Source organism: Gossypium hirsutum, chromosome D06 (assembly GCF_007990345.1).
Source record: "Gossypium hirsutum isolate 1008001.06 chromosome D06, Gossypium_hirsutum_v2.1, whole genome shotgun sequence".
Classification (NCBI taxonomy): Eukaryota; Viridiplantae; Streptophyta; class Magnoliopsida; order Malvales; family Malvaceae; genus Gossypium; species Gossypium hirsutum.
Genome location: NC_053442.1, coordinates 52,729,454 through 52,741,177, shown reverse-complemented (window position 1 = coordinate 52,741,177; position 11,724 = coordinate 52,729,454). Strand labels below are relative to the sequence as shown.

Sequence of the window (11,724 nt, the reverse complement as noted above, 5' to 3'; positions counted from 1 at the left end):
ATTTTTTTTAAAAAAATATCATAATTGGGTGACAAAAAAATGATCTATAGTTGGGTGACCTGTGGTGTAGTTTACCCAACATTAATTGACTATTTAATTTGCATAAGCTTAAATCGGATCATCGTTCGATACTTGTATCGACTGATAAGGCGATAATGGGGAGAGAAGATATATCGTTTTGTTTCCTCACTAGTTGGCTAATGCACCCAGAGTTCAAGGATGTGGTGAAACAGTCATGCTCAGGAGATGATAGAGTTGTTGGGGATTTTCTGATTAAGGGACGTTTTCCAAAAATTCCGTCAGATCTACTCTGAATTCTTGAGGCAAAGGTGTCGATAGAGGAGATTAGACACTTAGTTTTCAGTATGGCACTTTTAAAGGCACTTGGGATCGATGGTTTCCATGCGAAATTTTTTCAGGCGAACTGGGAGATAGTGGGAAGTAGTGTTTGTGAAATGGTACGCAGTGTGTTTATGGGTGGTAATTTGAATCCTTGCATCAATCTAACGCTTCTTGTTCTTATCCTTAAGAGTTTGATGTAGAGTTGATTAAGCAATACAAGCTAATTAGTTTGTGCATGGTCTTGTACAAGGTTATCACGAAAACTATTGTTATTCACCTTCCGCAAGTGATGCAAACTCTTGTTAAGCAAAACCAATCTAGCTTCATACAGTCTCGCAATATTTCAAATGATATTATAATTGTGCAGGAAGCTATTCATACAATGAAACACACGAAAAGAAAAAAAGGGATGGATGACAGTAAAAGTGGACTTAGAAATGGCTTATGACAGGGTCCGTTGGGATTTCTTAGAGGACACTTTGTATGAGCCAGAATTACCATCACCTCTTATTCGTATAATCATGAGTTGTGTATCTACTTCGACAATGCAACTTCTTTAGAATGGATCCTTTACTGATTCATTCATCCCATCGAGAGGGGTCAGGCAACGAGATCCATTATCTCCTTATTTGTTCATTTTGGGAATGGAGTGTCTAGGACATCTAATTGAAGTTGCTTTGGAGGAAGGGAGTAGGGAACCTCTTTTTCTCTCTCGATGGGGACCATGTATCTCACATCTTTTCTTCGTAGATGATCTTTTGCAGAGCTAATAGGAAAAATGTAGAGTGCCTTCAAAATATTCTAATGACTTTCTGTCATTTTTCTAAACATCGGGTTAATCGCCAAATGACCTAGGTTTTTTTCTCAAACAATGTTACAGAGAAAAAAATCAACTAATTTATGTAACAGTCTCAAATTTACAAAGGTGAGGGATCTAGGTACGTATTTGGGCGTTCCTTTCTTTCACAATTTAGTTGGTATTGGGACATTTCAATTCATTTTTGATAAAGTTGCACTTGACTTAATTGATGGGAGGCACGAAAACTATCTCTAACGAATCATCTAGCATTGGTTAAGTCAATGTTACTTGTTATTCCAAACTAATTCATGTCAATGACCAAAATTCCTAGCTCAGTTTGTACTGAGATTGAGAAACTAGCCTGTGGATTTTTATGGGGTTCAACATCTTCTGTGCAAAAGTCATCACTTGTGAGTTGGGAGGATTGTTGCAAACCTCGGGTGTATAGGGAGCTAGGTATTCGGAGATTACAAGACCAAAACAAACTTTTTTTCTCATGAAGTTGGGGTTTAAACTAGTTATTGGTACAAAGGAGCTGTGGGTTCAGGTTTTGAAAAATAAGTACAAAGTGCATGGATTACTGCCAATGCACATTCATTGCAGTAGCTACTCCTATATATGGCGTTCCATAGCCAACATATGGAGTGAAGTCAAAAGGGTATATATTGGGTTGTTGGTGATGGTAGGCTAGTGAAATTTTGGAATGACGATTGGTGACTTGGGTATTCTACGGCACTATTACATTGGTTATGAGGCCCTTCAAGACTCACTCTGTGTTTGTGATGTAGTGTTAGAAGGGGCATGGAATGTTCATTGGCTAGTTGCAATTCTTCCACAGGTGATTGTTGAGTGTATTTTGACTATATACCTCCATTGGCGAATGCAGGCTTGGATCACTTAAGTTGGAGATGGCTGTCATGGGGTAAGTTCTCCGTTTCAGAATCTATAAACATCTGTTTGTTGATAATGTATCAATTAGTGTTGTCAATGATGAAATGACATGGAAAGTTAAGGAGTCGCAAAGGGTTTAGACCTTTCTCTGACTATTGGCACGTGGTAGACTTCTAGCAAACGAGGACTGAACTAGGTGAAGTATGATGACTTTTCCTTTCTGCGATCGTTGTGGTTTGGACATTGAATCTATATTGCATGTAATTAGGGGTTGTGTCTTCTCTAAAGTAATTTGGCAATCTATCATACCTAGACGGCTCTAGAATGATTCTTTACTTTACCTATTATCCAATGGATTATTTGGAACATTAAGAATGAAGGTAAAATAGTGTTCAAAAATGGTGAATGGCCTTGTAACACCCCTAACCCGTATCTATTGCCAGAATAGGATTATAGAGCATTACCGGAGTTTACAAATTAATTTACAGACATTTCATTTCATCAAGCATTCATATTTAAAATCAATCAAAATCAAAACATTAATGAGCTAACGTTGGCCAATTTAACTTATACATGTCATTCAATGCATTATTCCCCTAACATGCATAAACTCAACATTCAAGTTAGTTCAATAATTTCCATGTATCAATAATATATATACCAAGATTGATGAGCTCATCAATACCATGATTTTCATTCCCTTGTTATTTTTCCATATTTACCCCGTTGAACTTCTTGGAATTTCGATGGATTTTCAGGCGTACACTTTAGTGTACAAATCCGGATCCGTCAATTCATATTCATGTGCCCACATTTCCATTTCAGAGAGCACACTCCCGCGAACCTCATCCTTACAGCGGGATTACTAGTTCAGGCTAAATTCAAACCCTAATTCGGATTACTCGTCCGAGCTAAATCAATTTTCCACATATTCTTCGGGAGGGTTATATCAGAATAGGATCACCCGTCCGGGCTAGATCCTTTTTACCGTCAATTCCTTTTCAGAGATCCATCGAATTTTCCTTTCATTCAATCGGGATTTATTTTCTCTTTTCATCAAGAATATCAATACTTTATCAATTATCATACAATAAACATCCAAATCATATTCACATCAAGAAAAATATATTTCAAGCATTTAAGAATATAATTCAAGTTACACGAACTTACCAGGCTAAATTGCAAAAATACCAGAATTCAGGGACATTTTAGTAATTTTCTATTTTTCTCGAATTTCCACCCAATCTTGATCTAAATTAATATTTCATTCAATTTATTAATTTAAATAAAAAAATTCATTTCATGCAATTTGGTCACTTTTTGACATTTTTACAAATTTACCCTTAAAATATTACTTTCATTCAATTTAGTCCTTGAACCTAAAACATGCAAATTAGCCATTTTTAATGAAAACTCATGCTAGTTGAATGATCATATATTTTACTCCTCCTCCTCTCCATCCCACATCCTTAATGTATATAACATACTTATATGTAACATTATCTATAATTTCACTATTTATTTATTTGTTCATTCAAAGCTGTCCACTTGTGTCATAGTCACAAAATTATTTATATTTTGAGCTACATAACTCTGAATTGAGATCCGTTAATTTTATCTGAAACTAGGCTCACATTTATTTTTACTATAAAATTTTAAAATTTTTTGGTTTAACCAATAAGTCCAGTTTATTCTTTAAAGTTTCCACTATTTCACTGTTTGACAGTTCCGACCCCTCTTCACTAAAAATTAATTATCTCTTTGTACAGAATTCGGATGATGTTATTGTTTGTTTCTCTTGAAAATAGACTCATTAAGTATTTTAAAAATATAAATTATAACCCATAATTATTTTTGTAAAATTTTTAATGATTTTTTCCAATTCAGAATAGGGGAACCCGAATTCATTCTGACCTTGTCTCACAAAATTTATTATATCTCATGATTTACAATTTCATCACTTACACCGTTTATTCTATGAGAAACTAGACTCAATAATATTTAATTCCATATTTTATTCATACTCTAATTCGATTTCCACTATTTATGGTGATTTTTCAAAGTTAACCTACTGCTGCTGTCCAAAACTGTTTTAGTGCAAAATGTTGATTACTAAATTTATAACACCCTTATTCCCTTTCTCTATAATATTTCCCATCACTTTCTCTTATTTTCCTTCACTAATATATCAAAAACATAAGAACTTATATAAGAAAAATCTACTATAACATCATTTCTATACTTTTTCAATAATATCACACTTAAAAATATGTTGAAATCTTGATGTTCTTACATTGTCCTATTGGTTTCAACCTTTAACTTGATTTTCTCTCTCCTCCAGCTTCTATTACTTGAATCTAACTTAATATTCTAGCTTCCCATAGTCTACTTGTTATCTTTCTGTTTTGATGGCTATAGAAATTCTTTTGATTTCTAGGTGAAAATGGTATATTTTTGGTGGAAGGACCAAATTGTAAAGAAAGTAAAACTTTCTTTCTTCTCTTCCCTTCTAACGTGAAATGCATGGGAAAGTTGATTATTTCTCTTCATCTTTCCTCCCTTTTATATTAATCATTTAATAATAAAATAATACTAAAAATCTTAATAAAATATTAACTAAATAACATTTATCTAATTAATTAATTAAAAATATCACCGACATCATCATTACCTTCTAGAATTCTCTCTCTCTAATTGACCATTTTTCCCTTTATAATCTTTTAAAATTTCATCCTTGAGTCATCACTTAATTTGGTAAAATTACAACTTAGTCCCTCAAAATTCTTCACATTTTCAATTTGGTCCTAATTCATCCATTTTTCTTAGTTTCTAGATTATTCCACCATTAAAATATTTACACTATTGGTCCTTCAACTTTTTGTATTTACACTTTAACCCCTCAAATTTTGAATATTTACTCTTGAGCAACAAAATTTTTTTCACTTTTGTGATTTAATCCTTTCTTGAATTAATATGTCATAATATACTTCCCAATGTTGACATAACTCAAAATTACCCTTTTTATCACTTTATTTCCTTATTTTACTATATCAAGAATATTATCTTACTTTCTTACTATAGTAATTTTCAAGATATTACAGGCCTACCTTCTTTTCCATTGTATGTTGGTTTCTTTGGAAGAACCAAAATGATTTCATTTTCATACAGACTAGTGGTAGTAGTCAGACTCTGCTAGCATCTATGGAAGCTTGGACGAGACCTTTATTTGGTACAAGTGGGCCTAATAATTGGAGTAGTATTTCAATGACTAAAGGTTGGTGGCAGCTTCCGCCTCATGGATGGATTAAGGTGGATGTGGATGGTTCTGTGTCAAGCACTAGACCTAAGGCCTCTATAGGGGAGTAGTGAGAGGACCGAATGGAGGATGGATGGGGGGTTTTCAAATGGTAATAGGATTGCCCGGTATTTTTCAAGTTGAAGCTCAGACACTACTCGAGTGCTTAAAGTTAGCTTGGCAAAAGGATACCACCAAGTGGAGATCAAGAGTGATAATGCTATATTGATTTCCATCATACAAAATGAGTTAGCAGTGAGCAACATTTACAGTGAAGTTCGACTTATACATGATTGGCGATTGAAAGATTAGAATGTGACTTTCCATCAGATTGTGAGGAATATTTTCTTTTATTTTCCTACTCTTCTTTTATTCGTAGTGGAGGAATTGGCTTTTCTAATTTCTTATCATTATCCCCTTTCCAAGTAATATCATCTAATGTCTTTGTTTGTCCCCTGTCCACCTCCATTTTTTTTGTCTTTCTTTGCTGCTGCTTAGTATCATGCAATGGCTGGACACAACACATGCTTAGGGCAAGATCGCAGTCCTATCAATTGTGTAAGATGGAGTTCTCCCCTATTCCATGCAGTGACAATCTTAAACAACGAAAGTATGTTGTTTTTCTTTTTTACTTTTCTTCAAATGGCCTGCAGATGCTTCTTAAATCTCTCAATGAGCTGAAGCAAACAGATGGCCGCCTTAATTTGACACAAGGGGTTCTGGAAGGGGTGTTCCTGTAATATATCGCATCATCCTTTTGCCCTTTTTGACTTCCTCACCCTGCACACCATGTATCTCTGTTTGACATGTACTGGGTTGGTAAAGAGCTTCTTTGGATGGATGCTATCTTCTCAGCACTTGCATTTGAGAGGCTTCTGGGATTATTTGGAAAATGGGCTCAAAGGAACCATCAAAAAAAATAATTTTGACATAAGCAAATTGTACACCTGTTTTACGTTGCAAGAGAAGGAAAATAAAGAAACAACAGAAAAAAAGAATTAAGAAAAAGTACAAGGATTGGCTGTACAATTCGTATGAAATGATGATACCATTGGTTATAAAATAATTTTTCAAAGTTCGATGACCAACACTAATTTTAAACAAACATAAGTGACTAAACTTGTACTTTAGTCTATAAATAAGACAAATTATTCCATTTCACCCTTCCTAACAAGTATAAGGTTAGGAAGTCCTTTTGACGAGTTCTAAAGTCATTTCTATGAGTTCTATATATTAATCATAGGTTATTCATGCGGTTGAAACCGCAACATGGAAAAGGCTACCTCAATCAAAGTTAGCTTTTCGAGAATCACCCGGTGACTCAGATCCATAGCATGACAATTCTGATAAAACCCTGATTGAAGCTACAAATAATTTCTATGTTACGAAGACTCCTCATTTTTCTAAAAAGTATTTGTCCCATTAGATATCGGTATGTATGAAAATATGATCAAAGAAAAACTTCAAAAAGATTAAACACACATACCTATATCAACAGTCACACTCAAGTCTGATTAACATAAATATTTTTTATTGTGAACACAATATAATTGTCCTCCCATCAAATGGTATGAATGTTTTTCAAGTATCGGATCCACTATTTCAAACTTGCAGAAACAAGAGGAGTCCTTTTTCTTCTGCAGGACTTGAAGACGCAAATAAACTTCCAGCAAACAGCTTAAAAATAATCGCATTTATTTAGAAAACATGGCATCCCTAATAAAATTTAAAGAAATCTGATACTCCTCTTAAAATAAACAGAGAACAGAAATAATATATTAGGAGTGAGTAGGATATTCTCATCTAGCACTAAGACAACTTTCTGAGGACAAGCCCTACCTCATTATAGGTCTATGGGAACCCTCAAACCGTCGCGTGCAAGTTGTATATGGATTCCTTCCCTACATAGAGATTACATGGAAAATAGCATCTTATATTAGTTTCTTCCTTTTCCATTTTTATTATCTTTTTGAGGAACTCAGTAGACTACATAAAATTTGTAAAGCAATTGGAAACCGGAGTACCTCTCAGACCATTCCATAAGAAACTCATTATCCTTGTGGTGATCGAACTCATGTGTCATTCCGATTAATAGAGCTCGTTTTGGACATATCCTCTTTATAGCCTCAAGAGTCTGCAAAATAAGTGGATAGATATGAGTGGCAGTGACCATTGAAAACTAAAATGAAGAAAAATAATAGGAAAATGTCGAACAAACCTGAGGTAAGCATAAGTGAACATTAAAAGATCCTTTCTGGTATGCAGAAAACAGAAGACATTACTTCAGAGAAGAATATACATAGCAAGCAAAGCAATATATCACTGAAAGGACAATAAATATCATTAAAGACAATAATTAATAGAGTGAACAATTCAATTGCAGTAGACAAGTTCTTCTAATGAATTTAGTAAGAAATCCATAAGCCGGCCATGATCAAACTAAGCTGAGGAAATTACACGTTAATGCACCAGATTGTACTCACTCTGTCTCATTAAAATTTTCACATTTAGACTTTTACTGGTCAATTTTTTTCAACTCTAACCTTTTATTATGTAAAATTTATTGTGGATACAAATTTGAAAAAAAATATTATAAAAACTTTCATTGAAGCAGTTTTTAAATATTTTTTGTTAAATTTAATTAATTAAAATATTTAAAGTAATTTAGGTCAAAATTTAAAAAAAATTTGCCTAAAAAATGAGAACTACATTCTTATTGGGACAGAGGGAGCATATAAAGATCTCAATCATCTTCTTGATTAGAGAGAAAAACACAAGAATTCTTCAACGCTTAGGTTAAGGTAATATATATAGTTTATTCCCAAAATTTTGTTATATCAAACTATGTGATTGTTTTTTTATATTCATTTATAATATAGTTTTTTTATATCAAACCAGTGGTTAAAAATTAAGTTAATAACAATATTAGACAACATTACCAGTTAACCATGCCCCCTTTCCCAACTCTTACAAATCAACAGACCATCATTGGTAACCCAGAAGTGAATCCAACCTCACTTGACATGTCAACTATATTAAATAATCATTTATGGTACCAAACTAGGATGTAAGAATGTAAGATGCGCTGCAGCACAGAGATAGACAGATATAGGTTAAGATGCATTGCAGTACAGAGATATAGACAGATCTAAGTTATGTAAGAATCAGCATGAATAAAATTCTGTCAAAGATTTCTCTAGTTATAGTAGACCTAGACAATTCACCAACAAAATGCAGGCAGTCAACATTATAAAAAGGAAAGAATCAAGAGAGAGACATACCTTGTATAAACAATCCAATATCAAAAGATCCAATTGTCCAGCACCATTTTTGGAAATAACTGATCAAATACAATTTATGTCATAGTTTATTTACCATGAAAACTCAGATCAAAAGCAAATCATTCAGAAAAAAGGAAAAGTCTTGGAACACCAAAAACTTGGAAGTGAGAGAACATGTGCTTTGCTTTCACCAAGTCCCTCTTAACGTAAAAGATGACCAGAACACTCAGTAAAAGGATGATCTCTAAGCATCTTATCTTCATTTTTAGGTCAAGTCATAAAAAGGTTTCCTGTTTGTGAAACTTGCTGGAAAGTGGTCTCACTAAGAATACAACCTATTATCAGTAAAAGAAAGAGAAAAGAATTAAAAGCTTGAAGGATATACTGATGTGTGACGCTAGCTTTACAGCAATCCATATATTTCCTTGATTATTAACACATGAAAAAAAATCTAACATGCATACAATGCTAACATTTACAAGCTCATCAAGATGACAAAGTAGCAGATAGAAGTCTCACCTCTACATTTAACATCACCAATAAAATGAAAATGTTTGAAGGTGTAAATGTATGTTAGCATACAAGAAAAGGAGAAAATGCAGCACCTACCATACTCCGTGTTTGAAGGAAAACGTGAAACATCAGATATATAAGCCACTTTACACTTTTCACCGAAAAGATAACCTAAACAGAGATAATCTTCTCCATGCATCACCTATATCAAAGGTACAATCAAGCACTTAGACATATGAATTAGAGATGGCAGAGATGTTATATTATCTAAGGAGACAGGGGACTGACTGGCAACGGAAAAAATTTCAGTCCTGATGCAACAAACGGTTTGTCATAGTGCTCCTCTATTATCTTCCAGTCAAGCTGTGCCACCCGCCTTACTTCTTGGCCTTCTCTAAGTTTCTTCTGAACCAAATACGGAAATTTTGTGGCAATGCTGTTGGACACAAACAAAGAAAACATCAGCCAAGGTTTGCTTGAGATAGGACAGCATAAAACGTAAGACATCCTTTCTACAATTTACAGCCAGTTTGGACAATCTGCTCCAATTCTAATGTCTTGAAACCTTACTTTTGACTTTGCTATTTAGAGCATATTATACCAATCTCTCATATTATACAAATATATGAACAACATATATATTGGTAATGTATCTGCATAACTGGAGATAGAAAAGTATTTATGCACAATAAAACCAAGAATAAAAATTCATATTATACCTATCCATTGAATGTCGAGTTAGGTAAATGGCGGTGGGATCAATATCGTTAGTAGGACTATGAGGTTGGATGGCACGAATATCATCCAAACCAAGAATTGCATCAGCATGTTCATGAGTCAAAACAATCTAGAGTTCACAAAAGGAAAATTAGTACTAGTTTGGAATTGCACTAGTCAATAAACTAAATATAAGATGGTCACTATGCCAAGCTTAAACTCACAGAATCTACTCGAGGAATCTTGTGGAAAGTGAACCACCGAAGAACTTGTTCCCTAAATGTCTTGCCCACATCAATAATAATATAATTGCGTATACCATCGCTGGAACAATAATCTATAAGCAAAGATGTATTGCACCTGAAAGGATAAAAAAAATCAAAGCTGGAAAACCTTAAATTTCTTTGAGAAACTATAACCAGAAATTATCACATAATGAAAGCACAGATGTGGAGAATCATTTGAACTTGTGAAAATGAACAAGATTGTTAATTATATTCCTAAATCGCATCGCAAAAATATTTTATTTTTACATTAAGATTTCTTCAATTAACAGAATCTATTATAAAATGCATTTTTATCCAAGAAATTACAGTATTAAAATATTTTTTATATCAGTTATTATAGTACTTGAATTATCAATATTTTTGTCATTGTCAAAAAATTTACTTTTGCACGTTAATTGTGAGGACTTGTGCAGGAATTGGGTATAATAAACAAATGAATCAATACCAAACTTAAACTAAGTTATTTTCTTTGACTACTAAATTAACAGCAACAAGTTACCAACGATATTTCATAAATTATTTAACAAATATCAAGACAATATTGATATCACACAAGAATGACTAGTGAACAAAATGCACGGAAAAGTTTAGATCTGCGGTATAGAAGAAATTGTATGCACAATTAAATTTTATGGAAAAAATAAAGGGGAAAGGAGACCTGTAATTAGGGTTACGATCGGGGGGAATGGAGAGGGATTGGGAGCAGACTTGACAGGGAGGATCAGAGGGCTGAATCAAGCACATAGCGTTTGGGACGGCACTGGAGCAGCCGGTTCCAAGAAAGATCAGAGCCGATCCATCACCACTGCGACCACCGTTTCCAGCGGCACCCTCAAGAGCTCCATTTTGGAGCGGGTTTTGGTTTTCCATTATTATTATTATTGGAAATTTGAGGTGCAGAAAAGAGAGGATGAATGGGGAAGAAGAAGGTTAAAGAGGAAGGAAGTAATTTTATCAAAGGTGGAGGGCATTTATAGGGAACAATCCGCCTGAAAATTTTAACAGCTCCTGCCCTTTTACTTTTTTGCCACGTGACAGTTGTTCAAAACTTTTTAGGGTAAACTAACTAGTTGATCACCCAACTTTTAAGATGCTTTCATTTTGGTCACCTATATAAAATCCTTCCAATTTGGTCACCCAACATTTAGGGTGCTTCCATTTTAGTCAACTAAGCGTTAACTATACACGCCATATTATGTTTACACTTTCATTTTAGTCATCCGACTTTTAAGTCGCTTTCATTTCGGTCACCCAAAAAATATCTTTGTAAAATATTGATTGAGTTAAAAAATCAAATACTAAAATAAAAAAATTAGTAAAAACTAAAATAATAAACAAATTTTATGTGTCTATTTCATTGCCAAAAATTCTAAATTTGAATTTTGAAATATAAAATTTTAAATATTAATATTTAAAAATTTATCAATGAAAATTATTATCTTTAATAGTTTTTCATGAAACCAAATTTCTTTTAATTATGTGATATTGAATCTTCCATGCTAAGCTAAAAGTAAAGAAAAATCATTGTAATTAATTAATTTTATCTTCTATTTCAAACAAAACTCGTAAATTATTTCATCACTTTTTTATCAAATGAAG

At 33.3% G+C, this 11,724-nt stretch overlaps 1 protein-coding gene across 6 annotated transcripts; it reads right to left on the bottom strand.

Annotated features, from left to right (window-relative positions):
• Positions 1-5,526: 5,526 nt before the first annotated feature.
• Positions 5,527-11,074, bottom strand: LOC107901869 (putative hydrolase C777.06c). 6 transcript variants are annotated; one of them, XM_016828029.2, is made up of 10 exons: positions 10,784-11,074; positions 10,063-10,198; positions 9,841-9,968; positions 9,410-9,557; positions 9,218-9,323; positions 8,609-8,667; positions 7,546-7,581; positions 7,352-7,461; positions 7,167-7,228; positions 5,527-6,274 (listed from the first exon to the last, which is right to left on the bottom strand). In XM_016828029.2, exons 1-9 carry the CDS (start codon positions 10,993-10,995, stop codon positions 7,171-7,173), a joined length of 993 nt encoding a protein of 330 aa, XP_016683518.2. In that variant the 5' UTR covers positions 10,996-11,074; the 3' UTR covers positions 5,527-6,274; positions 7,167-7,170. The 6 variants fall into 6 exon arrangements, 3 of the variants coding, with proteins under 3 accessions (XP_016683518.2, XP_016683519.2, XP_016683521.2); XM_016828030.2 differs by having other exon boundaries at positions 5,527-6,202; XM_016828032.2 differs by lacking the exon at positions 5,527-6,274 and adding an exon at positions 6,839-7,004.
• Between the last annotated feature and the right edge of the window lie 650 nt (positions 11,075-11,724).

What these genes read in the sequence shown, in the direction of transcription:
- LOC107901869 (XM_016828029.2), bottom strand. Translation starts at nt 10,995, where the DNA reads ATGGAAAACCAAAACCCGCTCCAAAATGGAGCTCTTGAGGGTGCCGCT. An exon ending in TATTGGATTGTTTATACAAG is followed by an intron (nt 7,582 to 8,608) that starts GTATGTCTCTCT and finishes TCTGCATACCAG; the next exon opens with AAAGGATCTTTTAATGTTCA. An exon ending in CTTATGGAATGGTCTGAGAG is followed by an intron (nt 7,229 to 7,351) that starts GTACTCCGGTTT and finishes ATCTCTATGTAG; the next exon opens with GGAAGGAATCCATATACAAC.